General features: G+C 46.7%; 8 protein-coding genes across 8 annotated transcripts; 6 read left to right on the top strand and 2 right to left on the bottom strand.

The window, feature by feature from the left end:
- The first annotated feature begins 504 nt into the window (after window positions 1-504).
- TrAFT101_008064 (uncharacterized protein) lies at window positions 505-4,035 on the top strand. The gene is made up of 3 exons (XM_024900490.2): window positions 505-1,308; window positions 1,386-3,324; window positions 3,393-4,035. The coding sequence occupies exons 1-3, from the start codon at window positions 686-688 to the stop codon at window positions 3,864-3,866; spliced, it is 3,036 nt and encodes a 1,011-aa protein (XP_024758819.2). The 5' UTR covers window positions 505-685; the 3' UTR covers window positions 3,867-4,035.
- A 514-nt stretch (window positions 4,036-4,549) lies between these two features.
- TrAFT101_008063 (uncharacterized protein) lies at window positions 4,550-5,424 on the top strand. The gene is made up of 2 exons (XM_024900497.2): window positions 4,550-4,966; window positions 5,065-5,424. Exons 1-2 carry the CDS (start codon window positions 4,607-4,609, stop codon window positions 5,248-5,250), a joined length of 546 nt encoding a protein of 181 aa, XP_024758820.2. The 5' UTR covers window positions 4,550-4,606; the 3' UTR covers window positions 5,251-5,424.
- A 759-nt stretch (window positions 5,425-6,183) lies between these two features.
- TrAFT101_008062 (uncharacterized protein) lies at window positions 6,184-6,684 on the bottom strand (the record flags this gene model as incomplete). The annotated part of the gene is made up of 1 exon (XM_024906817.2): window positions 6,184-6,684. One exon carries the CDS (start codon window positions 6,682-6,684, stop codon window positions 6,184-6,186), a length of 501 nt encoding a protein of 166 aa, XP_024758821.1.
- A 3,343-nt stretch (window positions 6,685-10,027) lies between these two features.
- On the top strand, window positions 10,028-13,298 carry AMD1 (AMP deaminase). The gene is made up of 4 exons (XM_024906818.2): window positions 10,028-10,194; window positions 10,367-11,486; window positions 11,544-12,664; window positions 12,744-13,298. The coding sequence occupies exons 2-4, from the start codon at window positions 10,425-10,427 to the stop codon at window positions 13,072-13,074; spliced, it is 2,514 nt and encodes an 837-aa protein (XP_024758823.2). The 5' UTR covers window positions 10,028-10,194; window positions 10,367-10,424; the 3' UTR covers window positions 13,075-13,298.
- A 689-nt stretch (window positions 13,299-13,987) lies between these two features.
- On the top strand, window positions 13,988-16,178 carry TrAFT101_008060 (uncharacterized protein; the record flags this gene model as incomplete). Its single annotated transcript, XM_024902624.2, has 2 exons — window positions 13,988-14,246; window positions 14,307-16,178. Exons 1-2 carry the CDS (start codon window positions 14,073-14,075, stop codon window positions 16,176-16,178), a joined length of 2,046 nt encoding a protein of 681 aa, XP_024758824.2. The 5' UTR covers window positions 13,988-14,072.
- Window positions 16,179-18,223: 2,045 nt separating this feature from the next.
- On the top strand, window positions 18,224-18,864 carry TrAFT101_008059 (uncharacterized protein; the record flags this gene model as incomplete). The annotated part of the gene is made up of 2 exons (XM_066128229.1): window positions 18,224-18,513; window positions 18,564-18,864. The coding sequence occupies 2 exons, from the start codon at window positions 18,224-18,226 to the stop codon at window positions 18,862-18,864; spliced, it is 591 nt and encodes a 196-aa protein (XP_065984346.1).
- A 1,646-nt stretch (window positions 18,865-20,510) lies between these two features.
- TrAFT101_008058 (uncharacterized protein) lies at window positions 20,511-23,123 on the top strand. Its single transcript, XM_024902625.2, has 7 exons — window positions 20,511-20,709; window positions 20,791-21,089; window positions 21,145-21,458; window positions 21,517-21,597; window positions 21,661-22,268; window positions 22,338-22,520; window positions 22,624-23,123. The coding sequence occupies exons 1-7, from the start codon at window positions 20,561-20,563 to the stop codon at window positions 23,018-23,020; spliced, it is 2,031 nt and encodes a 676-aa protein (XP_024758827.1). The 5' UTR covers window positions 20,511-20,560; the 3' UTR covers window positions 23,021-23,123.
- A 163-nt stretch (window positions 23,124-23,286) lies between these two features.
- TrAFT101_008057 (uncharacterized protein) lies at window positions 23,287-24,297 on the bottom strand (the record flags this gene model as incomplete). Its single annotated transcript, XM_024900557.2, has 1 exon — window positions 23,287-24,297. The coding sequence occupies one exon, from the start codon at window positions 24,295-24,297 to the stop codon at window positions 23,287-23,289; it is 1,011 nt and encodes a 336-aa protein (XP_024758828.2).
- Between the last annotated feature and the right edge of the window lie 70 nt (window positions 24,298-24,367).

Genomic DNA, 24,367 nt, shown 5'->3' with positions numbered 1-24,367 from the left:
AGGAATGCGGTTACCACATAAAATGATGTTGCTGCAGGGACTAATGCGAGATACAAAGGGTCCTCCGTCCGCCAACTTCGGTGCTCGGTTTAACGCTGGCGGCCTTCCCAGAAGAGCTCTTCGGAGCCGCAGATGCAAAAGTTCCGCCTCGGAATGGCGCGGTTTACCCCACCATCGCGGCCGCTATGGGAGGGAAAGGAGCTTGGACAAAAAGACCCCTCGTGGCAAAACGTCGGCACTGGCTGCATGTAAGCGTTGAATTGGTGCTGGTGGTGATGATGATGATGGACACGCAGCAACGCATGCACCGCGGGCTCGAATAAGGGTTGGATGATTGTTTGCGCTAATAGAACGACTCTATCTACGATGTATCTACGACGCTGCAATGCGCTGCATCCAATTTATTCTGCGTTGGAGGCTGCTGCGTCAAGCTGCTGCATATGTACACGTAAATTCCATGTAGGTACATGCAGTGCTCTTTTAGTGGCTGGCGGGTGGAAAAAAGCTCGTGCCAACCGTGCCGTTTTTCGACATTCCTTAGCCTCAACCGTGAGCGTCTTTCCCTCTGTCCACCAACTGAACAGAGCGCTCCATCGAGAGCCGCGGCAGCCAAAGCACTGGAAACGCAAACACAAACGTCCGCTGCATCCTGCGGCATCGAACACCGCACACCAATTGCCCGCAGATGGGGTGGCTGCAGCCTCTCCGGGCCGTCCAAGCCCTCCCCCCACACTCGATGAGACGCCTGGCCGCCCTGAGGCGCAGAACCCCGCCGTGGGTTGAGCTGCCAGACGAGGGGCTCCTCCAGAGACGTGCCTGTGTCGCCTGCCGCGCGTTTGCTACTTCTGCTTCTGCTTCTACTTCGACCGCTCCTCCTCCTCCTCTTTTCTCTTCTTCATACACCTCATCACCGCCTACTGGTCTGAGGCTTCTCTCTTCATCAGCGTCGCCTCTTCTCCATTCTTCTTCCTCTGCATCCCCGCGCATCGCCCGTCTCGCCAACCGCTCTCCTCCTCTCCGTCTTCCTCGTCGTCTTGCTGCTTCGGCTCGCTTCTGCTCCGCCATGTGTCGATCCAGAGCTGGCCTCGAGGGCTCGTCGGTCGCCGTCCAGAGCCGCGAGCTGCTGCCCGCCAATGTCGTGCCTCGCCACTACCATCTGACCATCGACACCGACTTCGACAAGCTGACCTACAAGGGCACCGTCGTCATCGACCTGGATGTCGCCGAAACCTCAAACTCCGTCTCCCTCCACACTCTCGAGCTGGACATCCACAGCGTGAAGCTCTCCTCTGGTGGCCAGGCTGTCAAGTTAGATATCCCCTCCCCGCCGCTCTCCGTGTCTTCGTCCCTGATTTGCTTACAGCCATGGTGATTCTCTCGTATAGCGCCACTCCCGCCATTACCTACGATGAAGCCACCCAGGTTTCCAAGTTCGACTTTGGCGGCTCCCACACTCTCGCAAAAGACAGCAAGGTGCAGCTGGAGATCGACTTCACTGGCCAGCTCAATGACAAAATGGCGGGCTTCTACCGCTCTACATACAAGAGAGAGGATGGCACTGAGGGCATCCTGGCCAGCACCCAGATGGAGGCTACCGACGCCCGCAGAGCATTCCCCTGCTTTGACGAGCCGGCTCTCAAGGCAAAGTTCACTGTCACGCTCATTGCTGACAAGAACTTGACCTGTTTGAGCAACATGGACGTTTCCTCCGAGACCGAGGTACAGTCCAAGGTCACTGGTGGAACCAGAAAGGCTGTCCACTTCAACACCTCCCCTCTCATGTCCACCTACCTCCTTGCCTTTGTTGTCGGCGAGCTCAACTACATCGAGTCGAGAGATTTCCGAGTCCCCGTGCGAGTCTATGCTCCCCCTGGCCATGATATCGAGCATGGCCGTTTCTCAGTCGACCTCGCTGCCAAGACTCTGGCCTTTTACGAAAAGGCGTTCGGTGTTGACTTCCCTCTGCCCAAGATGGACCAGGTCGCCATCCCAGACTTTGCCCAGGGAGCCATGGAGAACTGGGGTCTTGTCACATACCGTGTTGTTGACTTGATGCTCGATGAGAAGGCTAGCGGTGCTGCTACCAAGCAGCGTGTTGCCGAGGTTGTCCAGCACGAATTGGCTCACCAGTGGTTTGGTAACTTGGTTACTATGGACTGGTGGGAGGGCCTCTGGCTCAACGAAGGATTTGCTACGTGGGCTTCATGGTACTCGTGCAATATCTTCTACCCAGAATGGCGCGTTTGGCAGACCTACGTCACCGACGACCTGCAGTCTGCCCTGTCTCTAGACTCTCTCCGAAGCAGCCACCCAATTGAGGTCCCCGTGAAGCGGGCTGATGAGATTAACCAAATTTTCGACGCCATCTCTTACTCCAAGGGATCCTGTGTGCTTCGTATGATTTCCACCTATCTTGGGGAAGATAAGTTCTTGGAAGGTGTTCGCCAGTACTTGAAAAAGTACGCCTATGGCAACACTCAGACCAGCGATCTCTGGGATTCCTTGGCCGCCGTCAGCGGTAAGCCCGTGCACGAGGTTATGACTGCATGGACGAAAAAGGTCGGATACCCCGTCCTGACCGTTACCGAGAAGGAGGGCGAGAACGCCATTCACATAAAGCAGAACCGCTTCCTCCGAACTGCCGATGTCAAGCCCGAGGAAGACCAGACCTTGTACCCCATCTTTTTGGGCCTCAAGACCAAAGATGGTGTCGATCAGACGGTAGCTCTGAATGAGCGAGAGAAGGAGTACAAGGTGCCCAGCACCGACTTCTTCAAGCTCAACGCCAACCACACTGGAATCTTCCGAACGCTGTACTCCCCAAGCCGCTTGGAGAAGCTTGGTCAGGCTGCAAAGGAGGGACTTTTGACTACTGAAGACAGAACTGGTATGATTGCTGATGCTGCTGCGCTCGCAAGCTCCGGTTATGGAAAGACGTCTGGCGTCCTCAACCTCCTCAAGGGATTTGATTCCGAGACCGAGTTCGTTGTTTGGAACGAGATCATCTCCCGAATTGGCTCCATCCAAGCTGCTTGGATGTTTGAAGACGAGGCTGTTCGCGATGGTGTTCGAACATTCTTGAGAGAGCTCGTCAGCCCCAAGGCTCACCAGCTCGGATGGCAGTTTTCTGACTCCGACGGCCACGTTGAGCAGCAGTTCAAGGCCGCGCTCTTTGGCAGCGCTGGCCTGAGCGGCGACGAGACTATTGTTTCGGCCTCGAAGGAAATGTTTACCAAGTTTATGGCTGGTGACAAGTCTGCTATTCACCCCAATATTCGTAAGAGTGTATTTGCGATTGCCCTCAAGTTTGGCGGTAAGAAAGAGGTACGTCGTTTTGAATCCCTCACCTTGCTTCCTGTAATAAAGTGTTATTAACATGGTTTCGCGTGCAGTATGATCAAATTTTGGAGCTGTACCACGCATCAACCAACAGTGACGAGCGCAACACCTGTCTCAGATCGCTTGGTCGAGCCAAGGAGCCCGAGCTTATTAAGAGAACTCTCTCCTTGCTGTTGAGCGGCGAGGTCAAGGATCAGGACATCTACATGCCTGCTGCTGGACTGCGCACCCATCCCGAGGGTATCGAGGCACTCTTTACCTGGTTGACTGAGAACTGGGAGGAGCTCTACAAGCGACACCCCCCCACCCTGCCAATGCTCAGCCACATGGTGTCACTCCTGACGTCTGGCTTCACCACCCCAGAGCAACTTGAGAGAATCGACAAGTTCTTCAGCGGCAAGAACAACAACGGATACGACCAGTCGCTCGCACAGAGCAAGGACTCTGTCCGATCCAAGATTTCCTGGTTGGAGAGAGACCGACAGGATGTGGCCGACTGGGTCAAGGCCAACGGATATTCGAAGTAGGTGTAATCACGACTCTTACTCTTACGTAGCATAGTAGTAGCAATGAATATGAAAAGCAAAAGACAGGAAGAAGGAAAAGACAGAGGTTTGGGAGACGAAAAAGATGTTTGATCAAAACCTCATATGTAATACAATACCAGTTTACCATTGCTAATATACCATGATGAAGATTGATTTTGTCGCACAAACAGTGACGTACTGCGCGACGCAAATGTGGAACTGGACGTTGAGAGCCAGCCTTGCCTTGCATAGCTCATGCAGAACTGGATACATGTGATCTTGCTGCAGCTAGATAAAGATGGACCCGCCCAGCGAATGCTCCATGGTATATGTATATATACTCAACCTGCCTAAGGTGTATATATTCAACTTGCAATCTGGTTATTCCTGTTTTAGTGTTTGATACATTCTTGGCTTTTGTTGCAGTGACATGGCTCAAGGCAAGGCACTCTCGCTCGTTTTAATATACATTACCGCCCAAAACCCCTGCTGGCGCCTTAGCTGCGCCTCGAGGCGCGAGGTGAAGAAAATGCCTGGTGGTTGGCCGCTCAGCCGACCGCCCTGCCTTGCCGCTGGTTGGACGCCTAAATGTCTAGCTGCACGTGAAGTATACATGTATTTAATATCGTCACAAGAGTGATGTTGCTGCCTGAAGTTGTTTATTCGTTGTGTCACCCAAGCTTCGCGTGTCACTCGGGCCTTTATGTATCACTTTGGCTTTCGCGTGTTACTCCAGCTTCATGCTTCGTGATTGCTACAAACGACTTTTTTTTTTTTTACTCTATTTCTTCTCTGTTTATACAGCAACCATGGCAAATGGAGCAAACGACGAACTTGGTAGTTTTTTTGCCGTTTATCCTCAGTTCGAGTACGACCCACAAGAGAAATCGTGGACCGCCTACAACCGCCTAGTTGACTTCTTTGGATGGAAGACGAACAGCAAAAAGGAACGAAAGGCCCGGGACAAGTTCAAAAAGGCGCTTGTAGGGCGGTTTGGGCAGCTGTATGGCACGGATGAGAATAAGCTGGAGGTGCTGCAGGATCTTTGCCGGAAGGTTGGGATATCTCCCGTTCCGAGCACTATAACGACTTGCAAAAAGGTATGTTTCGATTAGAGTCAAGAGAAAAAGAAGGGGAAAAAAACAACAACATTGATCAGTGATTAACTTTTATCTAATTATTTTTCAACTACTATTAGGCTATTAGCAAAGTTCACGTCAATATCGTCGATTTCATCGACTCGGAGCGGACTGGAGAGCCAGTTCCCACGTTTCGAAGCTTGAAGGAATTTCAGGCGTATACCACAAAGAGTTCGAAAGTGTTTCCGAAGAAGGAAGCCAAGAAAAGTGGGTTGTTGAGATATCTGCTTCGTAGGGTCTTTTAGGAGGGTGTGCAGAGGTGGCTGTACGAAGTTGCGAGGGACCTTGTTGTCGGAACTGAGTGTGGATGATGGGGGGCGTTTTGTTCAAGTTTGTTGTACGTTATGAGTGGATGAGGATAGTGTAGTTATTTTACGCGCTTGATACTGAGAATGAAGTGAATTGTTTGACAATCTGGCAAAAGTCTTGTGTAGAGTTGCGTTTAGGCAATACAGCACTGCCGTATTAAGCAGTCCTGTCGAGGACAGTGCAACACGTGGAGCGACCTTGGGCGTATCATGGCTTTTTTTTCCCTTATTTTTTGTTTTATAGAGTTTCTAAATATTAAAGTGTCAATTTGCTACATGAACCTCATGATAAGCTGCATTAAAGACATTTGTGCGCGAAATAGCTTGTTCTTCGAACTGAATGAGAAAAATAAATGCCAAAAAATTTCACAACAGTTTGGGGCTAGATGACAATAACATTAATTCAATCAAACAGCGCACATTATTAAGGTACTATGGGACTCCAAACAGCGATCATGCGTGAAGCATCGTGACTTTTTGACTTGTTGTAGCAGGCATCCGTTGTGGGGAGCTGCTGGTGCTGTGACCCCCGCGGAGTGGGTTGCTGATGGCGGAGACGATTAGCGCCCGCCCGCTAGCACTTCGTGCCTGGCTAGCGATCTCTTGGTGTCTCGTTTGGGAGCTATCTGTTTTAGGAAACGGAATGGACATTCAAGGTGCGTTTGCTTGAGTGTGGTGAAACAACAGGTGCTGCAGCTTAAAGATCAGTCTCTGTGCCTTATGAACTGTGGTATATAGAAAAGGCAGGCTTGTCTTATTTACCTTGTTCCAGGCGAGTGTAGGTACAGAGTGTAGGCACATGTTTGCATTATAGTGCAAGAGTTAGCTCTGATGTTGGCTGTGTGTGTGTTTTTAAGTCGCCTATTCTTTTCAGAGGCATACATCTCTCGCTTCTTCCTCGAAGCGGCCTTTGATGTAGCGCTTGATTTGGGACCTTGAAGCAGTATTTACCGCACGGTTCGCCGTCAGTACTTGGAGGTCGTGAAGAATGCCTTGCATCAGGCTGTCGACTGTGTTTGTGCTGGAGATCGCCTTTATTGCCTTTGCACACCGCATTATAAGCGAGGCATTGGCGTCGGGAATGACGCTTTGTAGGACTTTTTGGATAGCAATTGCTTTATTACGGCAACTCTTAAGCATCGTGGACAATGCAATGTATTGATCAGTCGACAACATGCATGCGTCTTCTTCCTCTTCTGCCAGCCAGTAAAGCGCTGCCTCTAACGTGTGTAGAATGGCGGGTAAGCGATCGGCCACATCGCGAAACGACCGTGGCAAGCCTGAGACATCGTCAACGGCCTCATATAGCTGGATAGAGGCGTCAATAATGGCGATGATACCTGAGATGAGGCACTTCAGATCAACATTCATCTTTTAAGAAGAATAGCTAGTAGTCGAAACGGCTGGCTTCTTGGCTAAGGTGAAGATACAGCTGGTATCTTAATTGCACACAGCTACCTGGAGATTAAAGAAGGATATCGAAACTACTTTGACTTGAGAGCGGGAATGTAGACAATATTTATATAGAAATATAAGCATAGCCACATTTATCTGATGCATATACGACAAGCTACTTGATACTATTCGAGAGCGCTCTGTAAAACTAACGATGGCACTTAGTAGACCATATGATGTAGCTGTTGGTAGTACAACATTATGGCGTTTGAACAGAAGCGTTTGAACAGACAGTGAACAAGGTGAACAGTAACCATTTAGGACTCAAAGTACCCATAGCAGAAGCAGCGGACGTAGACTCCGGCTAGCCAGAGCGCGACAATATGAACCAATAAAAGGATTTCAAAGGCATCATGAGATAGCGGTGCATTAGGCGTAGTCGATTCTCGCATTCTTTTCAATTCTGATTGGCGATACAATCAATTTTTGCGTCTGTCAGTTTTAACCCGCAGGTTGCCCCTGTCATTATATTCTGCAGCTTGCCCCTGTTCAAACCAAGCAGTTTGGGTTTTTGAACTTGAACACCAGGTCCATCGGCCCCATCAGAATGGTTCCAAGCCGGGGAGATGCTTGCAACACTTGTGCAACCTCACTCCGTCAATTTTATAAAATTGGCCCTAGGCAAATGATGACTGAATATGGCTAATAATTTTCATCACTGGACTATACGCAATGTAAACAGCTTATATATATACTATTCAAGAGCTACGCTGCATAGCAGAGAATAAAGGTGTTTAGCATAGATAGTTAAAGAATCGGCATCCAATTTTGAAGGACATGTTATTGTCAAATCTAAAGCTTTTTTACACTATCTTTTGCAGCTGATAACGGTTGTTTGGTGGACTTATGTACACGCACGTCCCGCAAGAAGACTCGCGAGCCAAGAAGCTATAGTGACGCTGGTTTGTGCACGCTTCCAATAAAAAGAAGGATGGAAAACGAATCCCCAAAAGTTATAGGTGGTAGCGAGTTTTACATTTTTTTTTTTTAAAAAAAAAAAAAAAAAAAAAAAAAAAAAAAAAAAAAAGAAGGAAAAAAACCATTACAGAAGGCGTGGTCGTCAATACTCAGTACCTGAATAGTGTAAGAGAAACACAATATAAGACTACCTCAAAGAATAAACCAACTTTCTCCAAGTTAATATGGGGTAATCTTTAGAGAATATAAAGGCATTTTATGAGCCTCAAATCCTCAATAAAAGACTTTGAGCAAAAGCTCCTGGTTAATTCCTCTACTAATGGTTGCTTTCTGTGGACTAAATTGATCTAGAGGATGTAATACAACCTCAATATGTACCGAACCGGTACCCTATAACTTAGTATAGGGTAATTCTCACGTCATGAGAAATACCTAGATTCTAGCTTTTATTAGCTGGCAGGCTATATTGGATTACGGGCAGTGCGATTATCACGTAGCTAGCAGAGAAGTATCTGAATGCAATCATGATGCTACATTAATAGCTGACTATCCGATGTATCTAAATGAGAGTATAGACATAAACCTATATATCCAGCTAGCTGGATGAAGAGAGGCATATGTAGTCAATGTTGGCGCTATGTAAATAACTGACTATGTAAGGTATCTAAACGAGCGTAAGAATATAAACTTATACATCTAGTTGGCTGGATGTAACTTGTTTTACTCGCTTATCGAGTAGAGCCAGATTGCGACATACTCTCAATTCATCTCGTCCAACCTTCATCATCATTCCAAATACAAGAAAAATGGCCGTAAAATACAAAAAGGATATAGTATATGAGCCTCTATATTCGGATTCTTCAACCAAAAGCTTCGAGTCTGTTCCCCAAGATGAAGATGAGAGAACATTGTTCAATGGGACAATGAAGCGCTCTGCCCGCTCAATGCCTTGTGTGCGCGTCGGTATCATTGCTCTCACAGCGCTAAACAGCCTCCTGCTTATCGCCACTCTTATTGTGCTTCACCTCTCCAACAAAAGCCAAGTGAAGTGTCAAGAATCCAGGTAATGCACAGAGTAAGAGTGTGCCGCTATGACGTCCCAATACTCTAAGCTAGCCACCTAGCAACCGACCTACGCCCTTTTCGAGAAAACAGAGGCTGACATCAATGGAATACAAGCTACACTCTTAGAGACTGTTGCGGGTGTTATTGAGTATGAACAAGTCATGTTTCAAGGCCATCTTGATCACAAAAACATGTACAAGGGGACGCCAAACAAGGCAATGGTCAAGGCATGGGATGATCTTATGTATAGTGAGTTCCCCTTACCTGCTTGACCGAAGCCCTTCGAAGATACGTTAGCTAACGCAGAGTAACAGTGAATGGCACGGTCGTGGACGCCAAGGTGATTGACCGCATCGGCAAGTCTCGATAGTCAGTCAAATTCACGGAGCAGCAAGAACCAGGAGAGAAATACGTTGCAAGTGTCAAGGTCTTCCACCAACTGCACTGCCTTGAAAGTCATCTTTCTCGTCGCTGCCGTGCTGGAATCATTCGCAGACTAAACTGGCATCCAACCTACCAGAACCTAATTTGCACATATACCTACCGAGAGTACTATGACCATCTGGAAAACAGGCCACTAACATTTGAGGATCCCGAGCATATCCTTCGAAAGCACGTGGATCACTGTATCAATGTGCTGAGACAGGTTCTCTCCTGCAACACTGACGTTGGGCTCATAACATACAACTGGGTTGAACACTACGGCATCTTCCCAGACTTCAGCACCCAGCATAAGTGTCGCAAGCTGGATAAATCAAGTGGGTAGACACACATCAATCGGCCTCTGGGCTCCCTGCTCAGAGCAAGGATTCAGTATGGTTATCCGAATCACCGCTTTGAGTGAGCGTTTTAAACCGGCAGCAGATGGTTTTATGCTAAAAAGGTAAAGGAGAACATTGTTGTTTGGATGAGCCCATAGCTCGGTCTACAGGTTAGCCAGGCTGCTGCCCCAGGCACGTGTAGCTGGACCTCCTCATGAGAAACTCAAGTACCTACATGTATTCAGTACTAGACACACGAGAAAATACAAGCTCTTCCTTAGAAAATGTCCCGTAGCATTTGTGATGATCTCGTTGGAGCGAACATATCTCAATGGCGCCAGCGATAATCAGCCACATCCCGGATTGATGCATATCCCCGCTTATAGGCACCCTCCGCGGCTCAACTGCCATTTCGGTGGCTGCCGGCCGTGTAGAAGCGGAGCCCCAATAGCGAAATCGATCTAATGTGTCATGGCTTAATTGGTGAGAATTGAGTTCGAGTCACCCCGTCGAGATGACGTCCCAGCTGTACGTGTATATAAGGCTGGAAGAGTTTGCTGTTTTGCTGGAGACTTACAACTCTTAAAAAGGTTTCACAATTTGTTGTCTTAATACGCTGCTACTACTATTGCTGTCTCTTTTTCTTTCTTCTATATTCATCACAAAACATCTATTGCCTCTGGTACGTTCAGCGTTATCTTGTTTTTTTGTGGGCTTGCACTTTTTACAAACTTTTTTTTTTAGCTGTTGCTTGGAAGCCACTCCAAAGATGTCAAATTCCCAAGTTTTTAAAAAATATTTTACATAGTTGTAATTGGATAAATGCAAATTGATTAACATTCTTCCGTCTCTAGAAAAGAAAATACTATTACCTTGTAATACAGGCTGTGTCAGCCGGGTTCCCTGCCCAACATGTGTTCTCATCACAGAGAAGAGCGTGGTAGAGAGAATACCCCTCAGTTGCCGGTTGACGCTCAAGATGACGTGCTTCCAAGAGATATTCCTCAGCGCACTACCTTTTACGACTCTGTCGTTGAGCGGCAAATGTCCCAAGCGGATGCCAAGCTCTTTTACCAGCGCAGCCAGCTAGATGACTCTCGCAGTTCAGTAGCTGGTGACCAGGCTCTATCAGCCTCGTACAATGACCCGGTCGCAGCTTTGGCAGCAAACTCGGGGCTCGAGTACGAGGAGGATACTGACCTTCCAGGCTCTGTTGGGAAGAGTTCCAGAGCTGGTGTAGACAGCGCGAGAATCGCAGCTGAAGCTAGTAGAGGAATGTCAAACAGCTTCCTAGACTCTCAGCCACAAGTGACGGCAGAGCTGAGCTCCATATCTAAGAGCATAGAGGATATCATAGCTCTGAGACAAAAATATATGGCTCTCTCGCTGCAACGTCCTGGTGATGACCCGAAGGATAGTCCTGACTGGGAGATTTATCCGTATGGGGATGAACCAGGAGACGACTTCGATATGGAGCATTTCATGCCATTGCCATCTAACGATGACAGCATGACATTTAAGCTCAGTGATACTGGAGTTTATGAAATCCTCAAGAATGACGATTCTCAGACACTTGCTTTCTCAGCCCCAACTATTCGACAATTCTATATGGACCTTGACAGCATCCTTACTGCCTCCTCGGATGGGCCAAGCAAGAGTTTCGCCTTCCGCCGCCTTCAATATTTGGAAGGCAAATTTAATCTGTATGCGCTTCTTAACGAGTATCAAGAAACCGCGGACAGCAAAAAAGTTCCTCACCGAGACTTTTACAATGTCCGAAAAGTAGACACTCACGTTCATCACTCGGCATCTATGAACCAAAAGCATCTATTGCGCTTTATCAAGAGCCGGATGAAGAAGAATCCTGACGAAGTCGTTTTGTTTCGTGACGGGAAGCATTTGACACTTGCGGAGGTGTTTGCCAGTATCAATCTCACAGCTTATGACTTGAGCATTGATACGCTAGACATGCACGTATGTTGTTATCAAAATTTATTATTGCTATGACCACTTCCAGCTAACTTCAGACAGGCCCACACAGACTCCTTCCACCGGTTTGACAAGTTCAACTTGAAATACAACCCAATTGGAGAATCTCGACTTAGAGAAATTTTCCTAAAGACGGACAACCTCATCAAGGGCCGGTATCTAGCCGAACTCACCAAGGAAGTTATTTCAGATCTTGAGGCTAGCAAGTACCAAATGGCTGAATGGCGTCTTTCGATTTACGGCAAATCTCTGGATGAGTGGGATAAACTCGCAGCTTGGGTTGTCGACAATAAGCTTTTTTCGCAAAACGTCCGCTGGCTCATCCAGGTACCTCGTTTATACGATGTGTACAAAGATAATGGGCTGATGGAGTCGTTTGACCAAATCGTGACCAACGTCTTCCAGCCGCTGTTTGAAGTTACCAAGGATCCCTCGAGCCACCCGAAACTGCACATCTTCCTTCAGCGCGTCGTCGGTATCGATACCGTTGATGATGAGAGCAAGATCGAGAGGAGGTTGTACAGGAAGTTTCCCGTTCCGCGAGAGTGGAACACAAAGCAGAACCCGCCATACAACTACTGGATCTACTATCTCTTCTCTAACATAGCAGCTCTCAATTTCTTGCGCAAGAAGCGAGGATTCAACACCCTTATCCTGCGGCCGCACTGTGCTGAAGCCGGAGATCCAGAGCATTTGGCAGCTGCGACGCTCTGCTGCCATAGCATTAGTCATGGAGTTTTGCTTCGTAAGGTGCCCTTGCTGCAGTATGTGTTTTATCTGGAGCAGATTGGAGTCGCCATGTCTCCGCTTAGCAATAACGCACTCTTCTTATCATACGATCGCAATCCATTCCCTCAGTACTTCAAAAGGGGTCTCAACGTGTCTCTCTCGACCGACGACCCATTACAATTTGCATTCACTAAGGAACCGTTAATGGAGGAATACGCGGTCGCCGCACAGATTTATAAGCTTAGCCCGACAGATATGTGCGAGCTGGCCAAGAACTCAGTCTTGCAGAGTGGCTACGAAGCGGCTGTTAAACGTCACTGGCTAGGACCGAATTTTGACAAGCCAGGCAAAGAAGGAAACACTATGGCCAAGACCAATGTCCCTGACAGGAGGGAAGAGTTTAGATATCACACTCTGCTTACAGAGCGGGAGGTGTATGTTCCCCCCCCCCTTTATAGTTTTCTACAAATCTTGATGACGATAGGGAGAGTTACTGATGAATTTTACATACAGATTGAGCCGATATGCTTCGTTCAATAACAATATTGAAAAAGGAAACGCCAAGAGTGATCTTGCAGCACAGGCACCAAGCGGAAATTTGCCGTCTTCAAGCGCAACAGAAGCTGCATCGAGCATCACCACTCCGATCTCTACAGCTGAACAGGCGCTGCCTCACCGAAGTACTTCAAACTCTGTTGCCGATGCGCACATATCGGGCAGCGATCCGATGATTTTCCCCGGCATCTTGAGCCGGGACTCCAGTCGGCGCAATCTAACTAAGATGGACAACTGGGGCATCCAATCTACTGAGCTGCCTACTAGTCCAGAGGTAGACACTGAGTAAACTGCATTTGCTATTTGTACGGGAGAAGGAAATTGGCTTCAACGCTTCATATGCGTTTTAAAATTTGATTACTGATCGGAGGGATTATGTGTAACATGGTATTGTTCATCACTTGTTATCCGCCCTAGCTGGGTATAAAGCGCGGCTCAACACGCGCATGTTTTTACTGCTTCAATAATATAGATTGACATAGAATAAGCTACTGCAAAGATGTCGCGATTGGCTAATTGTATAAATCGTCATTTTCACGTTAACTCTTTCATTGGATTTTACTCCACACCATAGATAATAAGAGATGCTTAGCTGCGGCTGAAATGCAAGAGAAAGCGTGCTTGTCTCAGCGCGAGACTTCCACGTTCCACTTCTAAGGTTACCAGTAATACATATTAGTGATCGAGCGATCTTGCGGGCTACTCTCCCTCTATAATTCTAATCGTGACAGGGTGGACAGCAGAAAATTGGAGAACTCTACAACGACAAGCGTATGTTAGTCGTATACTAGTCTAGTAACTGCATTATCTCGCTAATAGCTAAGGCACAATAAAGTCGTCATATTTAAGTAGCTCCCTACTGCTCCTACTAATACTGAGTGCAGTGTAACATTTGATGCATAGAATATTTATTAGCGTTATGATCTTAAATACGTTAGTATAGACATCCCACAAGAAGATTTTCTATACGGGGTATCTCTACGCAATTATTCCGGCGTACGCACGGTTCCCATCCTTCGGCCCCTATTCAGCGCCCCGTCTCGATCCCGCTAGACGCTATCAAATGCACGTCGGTTATATTTAGCTAGACTAGGCTTTCTTTGCGTTGCTATGGTGTAACATTGCGAAAATTATCTATGAAGGGCGGTTTGTCGTTAAATTAGCATTTGGAGACTTGGTTTCCATCATCTTCATCACGACTCGCGCGGCTTCGTATCAGAGAGTTGCCGCTGTTTCAAGCTTAACAAGCGATTCAAATCTCTACAGCAACATCTGGAAGCGTTACATATGGAGTATGAGCCTATCCGGCATCTGCCAGGCGGCAATCACATCCGAATTTTGAGCCTGGCTCCGAGCGCAAATTTGTCTGATCCAATTCATGTCAAGTTATCAGTTGTCAAGCTGGCAGACGAGCCAACTTTTATTGCTCTTTCTTATGTCTGGGGATCTGAAGTTGGAAAGGTAAGGGGAGATGCTTTCGCTATGATAACTTGTACTGGTTTAGCTAATGTAGCGAACAAGCTGCCGATCACTTGCAATGGTGAACAATTTCTTGTTACGCAAAATCTGGACTCTGCTTTGCGCCACTTACGCGACGAAGCCAAAGAGAGGATATTATGGATCGATGCTATTTGTATCAACCAGAATGATGATCAAGAACGCGGTTTTCAGGTTAATCTCATGAAAGACATTTATCGCATGGCACATGCCGTTGTCATCTGGTTAGGAGAGGCTGATGCGGACAGCGATCTGGTTTTCCCACTATGCGAGAAGATGACTGAAAGTAGACTTGATCTGCTAAAAGATTTAGAATCCGGACTCGACGTCGTAATGGGCCCGAACCGAAAGCAGATCTTAGAGAAAATGATGAGAGACGCAAAAAAGCGAAATGCAGAGAAAGAAAGGGAGGCGGCAAACCTTGAAAGCGTCTCGGATACAGCCTCCAATGTTGCCTCCAAAGTCGATGGCCCCTCTGAAGTTGATGGTACTATTGCCGACACGGGAGACGAGGAAGTCGACGTATCTGATGCTAGCGACGAAGAAATTTCAGCCTTCATGAGATTGATTGCTCGCCCATGGTTTACTCGATGTTGGATTCTCCAGGAAGTCTGCCTTGCAAAACAGGCAGTGTTATTGTGCGGTACCCAAGCGATTGACTGGGATATATTCTACATCGGCTTTGTAATAACCGTTCTTATGAGCGAAAAGGGACTCCGAGGCCGACCAGAGCAGCTCTTTCGAACGGCACTGGTACTAATTGGCAGGCTACGAACAAAAATACACGATGAGCAATCGCCATACGAAGGTGCCGGGCTTCTGTGGCTACTTAGTAGGGTATGGTCACTGAGTGCGACAAACGCCCGGGACAAGGTTTATGCCATTCTAGGTCTTCTTGGCGAGAAAGAGTCTCGGGAGTTGAACATAATACCTGACTATACACAATCAGTTGAAGAATGCTACCAGAAGACCTCTCTACTCATTATGTCCCAGACGAAGAATTTGGACATTCTCCATACCGATCGCATATTTGAATCCACGCTGGACTTGCCATCGTGGGTTACAGATTGGAGAAGTTTACCTGATCCTAGCCCCATATGTCTAGATCCGCATTCATACGATATAAAAGGAGAAGAGGAAGACAAGCGACCATTCAACGCTTCGCTTTCTACCCAATGGACACCGAAAATTAGCTCTGATGCGAAAATCCTGATGCTATCTGGGTATGACTTTGATGAAATAATAGAAGTGGAAGATATTCTTACCGTTCCCGCTGCCGACCATAACGATATTGCCGGAATGGCAAGTTCCATATCAAACGCCACGAGCTTTATGAAAAGATTAATCCTCGGCCTGGGCTCCTATTTCGACATTTTAGTAAAATGGGAAGCCTTAGCCACGTCCAAAAAATACTCAAAATACCCGACTGGCGAAGACACAGAAACTGTATTTGCCATGACCATGTGCACCGGAAGCATTGATTCGCCTGAACTGGCGCTTCAGAGATTTCAAAAGTGGCGCAAAACGCTTCGAGGACCTCGGAAGATGACTTTCCTGAAGAATATCGGTATCAACGGCGGCTTTTACAAGACAATGGTTGCGGCTGTGGGGATAGGCTCCGGGCTTAGCGTTGTGGATGACAGGGTGTATGCCACCGCAACTGAAGCGACACTATGGCGACGCTTGGCCAGGACAAAGAAGGGGTACTTGGCGGTTATTCCCAGTCAAACAATTGTTGGCGATCATGTTGCTCTATACAAGGGTGGTAGAATGCCGTTTGTTGTTCGTCAACGAGAGGCCAACAAGAGGGAGCTCATAGGACCATGCTATGTTCACGGTATCATGTATGGAGAGTCGTGGGATGAGGCGCTGTGTAACGATGTAGGTATTATCTGATTGTGCCATGAAGCTAAGTAATGTACTAGATTTTTCAAGTTTTAAAGAAAAAAAAAAATGAAAATGAAAATAACAGTTTAACTCTTGTTCACAAACTATCCCATTGAAATAACAATTCAGTATTATTGGGATGCTACAGCTGTCCCTGAAGAACTGGGCATATTGATTCCCCCTCGGCTGATGAAATCCATTAGCGTTGAAGAATGTGTTTTGTCGTCTACAAGAAGCTTCATATCATAAGCTAATTTCTCAAAGATATGTTTCAGCAGCCCATCCATGCCAAGGGTTTGTAAGCCACCAGAAAACTGTATCATTTTGGCAAGTGCACGCACATGCTGCCTGGATGCAGTAATATTGCCCACTCGAAGCTGTACGCGCGAGTGATATTAGCCGTGTAAATTGATATATATGTAAATTAGTACTTAGAGAGTTTATTCTCACCTCATCTATAGCTAATGATATTACTGTAGCAATCACTGGATCCCTCGTGGAGCAATCCTGTCCGCCAATAGCCTCTTTGATGGCGCAAATGCATAAAATTTTATACTGAGTCGCTAAAGCAGTGTATTCTACGCAACAGTAGATTTCACCAAGGTGGCTACAAGAAAATTGTAAGGCACAATTTAATAGACCCACGTATGATATGGCCATTTGAATCCAGCGTATCCTAAGTTGGTGGTGGTGAAAGCTTGTATCTTTGAGTACCACGCACTTGGAGTCATACTGGGTGGTGACAACAGTTGCATCTGCAGTGCAATTTAGCAGTTAATGAAGGGCTTAATATCGGCGAGTACAAGGCCAACGATATTACCAATTAAGCCTCATATTAACGTACAATGATCAAAGAGGTAGTGCTCCAGCTGTGAAAGTGGTTTCACAAAGCATCCAAAAGGATCTCTCCTGTTTGATGTGAGCGGGTCGATAGGGTCGAGAAATACTACCGCAGCCACCTTGGCTTTATCGTCAGCCAAACATATCTCCTTTGCTTCCGTTGTTGTATCAACTTCAATCTTCTTCGCAGGCGGAATATATGGTTCCACATTGCTAGCCTGGCTGATCGATTTGCGGGCAAGCTTCACTCTTGCATGGTTTACACGAGCAGCATGCGAGTAAGCACGACGCCGCAGGCTTGAAGAAGATCCTTGCGAAGGGTAAGATAGGTTTATGAATTCAATTATGTTCGCCATCGGCGAAGAAGTCGGCTGGCAACCGCCGAAATCCAAGCCGTAATCTATGAGATCTGATAACCCAACGAGGAGACCATTATGCGGGTCTCTCTGTAGCCCCGATAGTTTGTTAAGCGGCGTGGAGATTGAAATCGAACAGTTGACATATAGATAAAGATAGCAGCGTGGAGGTTGAAGAAGCAGGAAAAGTATCTTTTCGGTAATTGATTCTCAGACTGTGCGTATGATAGTCTACAAAGCCCAAGAATTGAGAAGGCTTACAAACTAAAAGCCAGGGTGAGACGGGCAAGACTTAGGTACATTGTACTCTTTCCTAATTAAGAATAGATTGCCTATCTCACCAAACCGCTGAGTCTGATGCCCCCGCAAGGATTCTTGCGAAGCCTACCGTTGCGTGATGTATGTGTGCTTTCATTACTCATGACTCGATGAATAATAATTGCCTATATATGATACTTTGTCGTTGTGTGCCGCGGATTAATATGCGCATATTTCTTGGTGTGGAGTACAAAGTACTCTTTCTAAATTAGGGATAGAACTATGATAAATGCTTCGATCACCATGTTTGGTGGGAAGTTCCAATGAATGTCATTCTCTCCAAGGCTTATAGATGCATAATCTTGTCGGAATAGCTTGCTATTTCAATATACAACAATTCTAATAAGCCTTACGTTCACGCCGGAGACCGATTATCCGCTCGAGTGCTGCAGACATTCTTGACTCCACTGTGGAAGTCGTACGGCGGAACGCATATAAGTATTCGTGAATTACTCGCCTATCAGTAGTAAGAATCTCTGTGCAATTCTCAAGTATAGCGTTTCAAACCTCTGCTCCCTTCTTTCCAACTCGAAATCTACAATGGCAGCCTCTAAGCTATCACAGGCCAGCGTGGCCATCATTATCACCAGCACTCGAACTCCTAGAATTGGCCCCAAAATCGCAAACATTATCAAAGACATCGTAGAAGAAGCAGATCAAAACGAAACGAAGCTCTCTTTAGTCGACCTAGCAGACTTCAAGCTACCCATCTATGATGAGACCGTTGTTCCATACCAGGTCCCCTCTCAGGCATCCTATGCAAATGAGCACAGTCGTCGCTGGAGTGCCGAGATCTCCAAGCACGATGCCTATGTCCTCGTTATCCCAGAGTACAATTATGGCATGGCTGGAAGTACAAAAATGCGATTGATTACTTGAGAAACGAGTGGATAGGCAAGCCCGCAGCCATCGTCAGCTACGGTATGGCTGGCGGTAAAAACGCTTCAGACCAGGTCAAGACGTCGCTTGAGGGAACCGAGATGCGCGTGAGTCCTACAAGGCCTCAGCTGGTATTTGTCAAGAGCGATGAAATTTCCGATATTTTCACAGCCATGCACAAGGGAGAACTCGGGGAAAGGTCACGCGAGATTTGGACGACTAAGGATAAGCAGGACATCTTAAAGGCTTTCGGGGAATTGAAAGAGGCTCTTAAGACTCCTTCCGCAGAAAAGAGGAACTAATAAAAAGGTATCTATTATTTTAACTAGCTATATCTTGATATTTGCTTACATTTGGCTCAGGCCAGACTTATATCGCATGTCATATCCGCCTACGTTGCCTATACGTCTGCGGGCGTCAGCAGAATGCGCTCCCCCGGAGCAAGTCTCCCGCGCCACGAATACAGATGTAGGCCACACATACGCAAATATCCAGTCTTCCAAAGATTTTCGTCACAAAAAGTTCTGCTGATTCCCTGGGAGAATAATTCACGTTATTTTTTGAAAGATGATATATTAGAACTTCTCGGCCCGCAAATCAACTTTGAACTAAAAAAACCAACCTTAGTAGGAATATAAAGAATATAATTGAACTTCATTGACCTTTCGATCTATTCATTCAGACTCCAGTCATCCAGTACAGGCGAATGATTGAATACCCCTTCAAAATGGGAGCTCTAGAGTGGCAACAGCTCTGTGTGCATTTGAGGCTGTGTCGAGTTGGGCTGTAATTGGGATACCATAACTGAAAGAGCTGAATTTGTACTAATAATGACTAAGAGCTTATGATCACTCTTATGGACCATTGGATTTCATATATAACCAAGCTATTTAGATACATGAATTAGTTCAATCGATCTCTTCAACGTAGGATTCAAAATAGTCTTTGCTTTTTTTCATCCATTGGTAATAAATTCTAGCATGGTTTCTAAGGTAGAGCGCGACTATGAAGGGCTAATTATTTGGTCCTTGCGGGCTTGCGCTTATCCGCTGCACAGAGAGCAGCCGGAGAGGGTTCACTTTAAAGAATTATTGATTGCCACAGTCCCCCTGTACCCCTGAAGCAGCACTGCGGACAGATCGGAGCTCAATAGGACGCCATGTCCGAAGCCATTCATACTTGAGACATTGAAACATATTTTTCGCTACAGAGCGCAGTGATCTCGCATTCGCTTAAGAGTGGATTAAAAACCACAAGGTTCTGATTTGTCACTCAGGCTGGATTGGCCACCCTCAAGGCACTTCCTGCATACTACGCCGTGCTGTATAAGCACTCGTATACGGCCCTCGTGTGAACTAAGTATGCTATTAGAAAACATCTCTTAGCTAGAGAATTAAAAATATTCACCTCCAACTACTCGGCGATACTATTATATTTGTTTGGTATTCAATGAGATTTGATCTTGGCTTGCGCGTCAGAAGAACCAAGAGTCGAGAACTACATCTACATTGAACATCTTTGCATGGGTAGTTCAACGTCGGCAGTTGTTTCTCCACTCTTGAGTAGATCATGTTCAGCTATATTAATCACAGTTAATGAAGGCCTGCTCCGTTACGATCCGCGTATCTTCGAAGATGCATATTAAAGCTCTTGAAATATAATATCTATTAGATCTAACAACCCCCTTCTGTATTTTGCGTATAGACAACCTATTCCCCTTTGCTCACTGGGCCTTGGAATAAATGATTACTCAACCCGATATTCAATTGATAATCTTCTGAAGTCACAGGCAATACCTGATCCAGTCAAATAAGTGGGACGGATGTAAGGCTTCAGCCAATAAGGGCCCGAACCTCGGACTTGGTTGTGATGCTAGTCCGAGGTTTAATATCCCGAGGTTTCCATGCCTCAACGGCTCATCGACTTTCTTTCCTAACAAGACAGCTGCCCATTCAACGCTAGTCAAATTCATACGAGGAGCCGAAGCCAAGAGTGAATATGTCAACCCGCCGCTATCGTTCTGCCATCGCCTGTCAAACTTGCCGAGTGCGCAAGGTTCGATGCAGCGTTTCTATGACGGGAGTTCCCTGTATAAGCTGTGAACAGGATCAAACAGAATGCGTCTTGAAGCCAAGACAAGGCAAAAGGTAAGGCAAAATATTTGTTACAAATAAAAGAACATGATATCATCAAGTCGAATTGCTGACATCAAGCCACTTGTCCCACAGGTTCCGGCAGAGCACCACCGTGTTTCCGGCGCCCCGTCACTATGCTGCAAGCTCGGCTTTGCCAAATACCACTAGCCAAAGCAATCAAGAGCCAAGAAATCTGACTCCGGATTCCAGCCCAAAGAGTGATGTTGGGGAACCACGCGGTTCTCGGTCATCTTTAGATACGCCTGATACCCGGGCTTCGGCTGTATCTAGTGAGCGAAGTATTGCTGCTGACGAAGAACGAATTGGTGTTGAAATGATAGAGGTAGCTCTGGGACATCCACGAAGAGCAGGTCAGGTACCATACTACATTGGTATGCGAGCTCGGAGCTTCTCAATCTGATGCTGATGACGCTGACATTGTTAAAGGTGAACAAACCGGGGGCCCAACATCTATTATGCATATATGCACAACGGATCATGCTATTCCTAGACATCTTCTTCTGCCAGAAGGAAAACAAATCGTATTAACGGAAGATGACAGAGCTTTTTTTCGCAGTAAAGGTGTCTATTCTTTCTTGTCAGACGCAACCATGGATAGCTTGATACGAGCGTACTTTCACCATGTCCACCCAATCATGCCAGTCTTGGAGGCAGATAAGCTCCTGGAACACCACCGCTCTAAGCGATTACATGAGTACAATTTGATATTGCTGTGGTCACTTTGTTCTATATCCTGCAATGTAAGTGCATATATACCTCTCGCCTCTAGTCAATGGGTTGCCTAAGTATGAAACACAGTATGTACCTCCCGAGATATATGAAGCCGAAGGATTTGCATCTCGAAAAGCCATGAAATCCGAAATGTATTCTCGTGCAGCCGTAAGTGAAATCCCTTGGACTTATTCTTCGCCTATGTAATGCCAGCTAATTGACCGGGCATAGTGCATATACAACAATGGTGGTGAAAAGAACAACTTTATTCTCCTACAGGGAGCACTGCTATTAGGCTTTTGGAATTCTGAAAAAGAAGACCATATGCAACCGTGGCATTGGAGCGGCCGAGCAATCAATCTATGCCAAGTACTTGGGCTCCACCGCGATATTGATTCCGTCGGATACAACCTGTCTATAACCGAACGGCAGCGTTCCCTATTTCGTAGATTATGGTGGACTTCCTTTTGGCGTGACCGCTGGCTTGCTATGGCCCTTGGAAGACCTCTCCGAATCAACTTGGACGAATCTGACACCCCGGATCCATTAGTGTCAGATATGGCGGCAGATCTGGAAGGCATTCCGGAATCCACAACTTCGGCTTTCCTGCCGAGGGACTTGCCGCAATTGGCGGAATACTGGGTCCAGCTTATACACATGACAAAATTGCTTGGCAAGACACTCACAACATGCTATCAGCTCCGACGCCCAAGACCAACCCTTAGCAAAATTGACTCCCTAGAGGCGGAAATACTACAGTTTGCTTTACCAGACTACCCGGATCCCAACCTATCTCGGCTCGCAACGTTCTATTATTACCATCTACAGCTGCATTATCAGTTAGTTCTCCTCGCCAGAGTTTGTATCTGTTTTACGACGCATCTTTTGCTAATATCCACCCCTTGTAGATCCATTTTAATTACGTGCTATCGACCGTATAGTATAGAAACTCCTTCAGATCTCCCTCCGTACCGACAGAGAGAATGGCAACTGGAAATGCAAGCAAAGGCAATGTCTGCTGCTTCAAAAACTTGTAACATCGTATATTCTCTCGCCCAGGGCAATTACTTTTCCTATGCAGGGCCAATGACGTGAGTTTGTTCAATAAGATTCCATGCTCCTGTCCCCAACCCGCCATCTTACTGTCCGAGGAGATATGCTCAGTAAAATGAGATGCTAACAATTGTTATGCAGGCCAACCCTATTGGTTCCAGCTATGCAAGTATATCTGCTCAACTGTAAATTTGGCGACGCCTTATCAAGACGCCTCGGGCTGAACATGCTAAACATGTGCATGATGATTTTGGAGGAGCTGCAAAAAACCTACTCAGTCGCCTCAGTTTGCCGAGGTATATTCGGCAAGGCTATACAGCAGCTTTTCCCAGATGACGCCGCGAGCATTTCTTTATTCCACTCTCTCCCCGAACCGAATATCGTTGCCATTCCCGAGCCGATGCCCCCTACTATGGCTATTGCAGATACTCCTCTTCAACTCGAGCTATTTGGCTCGAATGCTTCCAAGGCTGAATTTATCGACGCTCTTACTGCAGAGCCATCTATTTTTAGCTTTGTGGATATGCTTAACTTATAGTGGATTCTACAATTGCATCGCTCATTCGAACCATGCTATAACGCAAAGCTGGACTTTTGCTTATCCTAAATACTATAATGATAATGAATATTTTCAAACGAGTACTTTAATTTAAATCATTTTGAAGATTTGATTCAATATTGTTTTATTAACCATATCACAGATATAACTGTCAAATGCAACCTGTGTTTATCCTGCCTTTAGTCATATGTGTTTTGCCAATTTGCTAGATATACAAATCAGACAGCTCTGCCTCTACCACGACATTATGCCACTTCACTGCCCGCTGTCAAGACCATCTTGCCCAATATTTTACCCTCGAAAACCAGCTTCACCGCTTCTTCACCCTGAGAAAGTGGGAGAACTTTTCCAATGCAGGGCTTAATGCCCTTTACCGCCACAAACGAGATAAGATCTTTGAACTCATGAAATGAACCCGCATACACGCCGTGGATGCTCAGTGAGTCAACAAACAGACGGAATGAGTCCGTAGGCAGCTCAAATCCACTATGGGCACCGCAGCTTACAATTGTTCCGCCGGCTTTAACAGAGGCCATCGAATGCTTCCATGTCGCAGCACCACTTGTATCGAAGACGGCATCGACTTGAGTAGCGAGTGGTTCCCCAGGTTCAAACGTCTTCTCTGCGCCGAGTGATTGAGCGAGCTGCCTCTTCTCGGCTGTGCGGCCAGTGGCCCAAACGCGCATGCCTGCTGCTGCTCCAAGCTGAATGAGAGCTGTACTGACACCGCCTGAGCTTCCTTGTACTAGCATCGTCTGCCCAGCTCGCAAGCCGGATTTCGTGAAGAGCATACGATAGGCAGTGAGCCAAGAAATTCCAAGCACAGCTCCTGAGACCACATCAATTGTGTCTGGCAAGGGCAAAACGTTCTTTTCTGGGACAATGAAATACTCCGCAAGGGTCCCTTCAGTGAGTTCCGAGAGAGCATGGCGACCAGGGTCAAGCGTTTCATCGCCAATATAAGTCGGTGCGGTCATAAAAGGATAAACAACCACTCTACTTCCATCCTCCAACATTCCAACGCCTTCGCAGCCGATGATACGTGGAAATTTGATGGGATGGGCGCCAAAGCCTTTTAGCGTGAATATGTCATGGTAATTGACACTCGAGGCCAGAAGTTTAACGCGTACCCAGCCCTCTGGAGGCGTAGGCAATGGCACTTGACCAACTTTGAGGCCGTTAAGAGGATTCTCATCATTACCGCTGGCGGCATATATTGCAAGCATAGTTTTGGGATTTCCTTCTGAAAAGGCCATGGCGAGTTTTTAAGAGCTTGTTCGCAGATGATTAAGATCGTTCGGTTGCGACAGATGAGGAATCTCAGAT

This window comes from Trichoderma asperellum, chromosome 4 (genome assembly GCF_020647865.1).
Source record: "Trichoderma asperellum chromosome 4, complete sequence".
NCBI lineage: Eukaryota > Fungi > Ascomycota > Sordariomycetes > Hypocreales > Hypocreaceae > Trichoderma > Trichoderma asperellum.
Note: the sequence above shows the minus strand (reverse complement) of the source record. Positions and strands in the feature narration are given on the sequence as shown.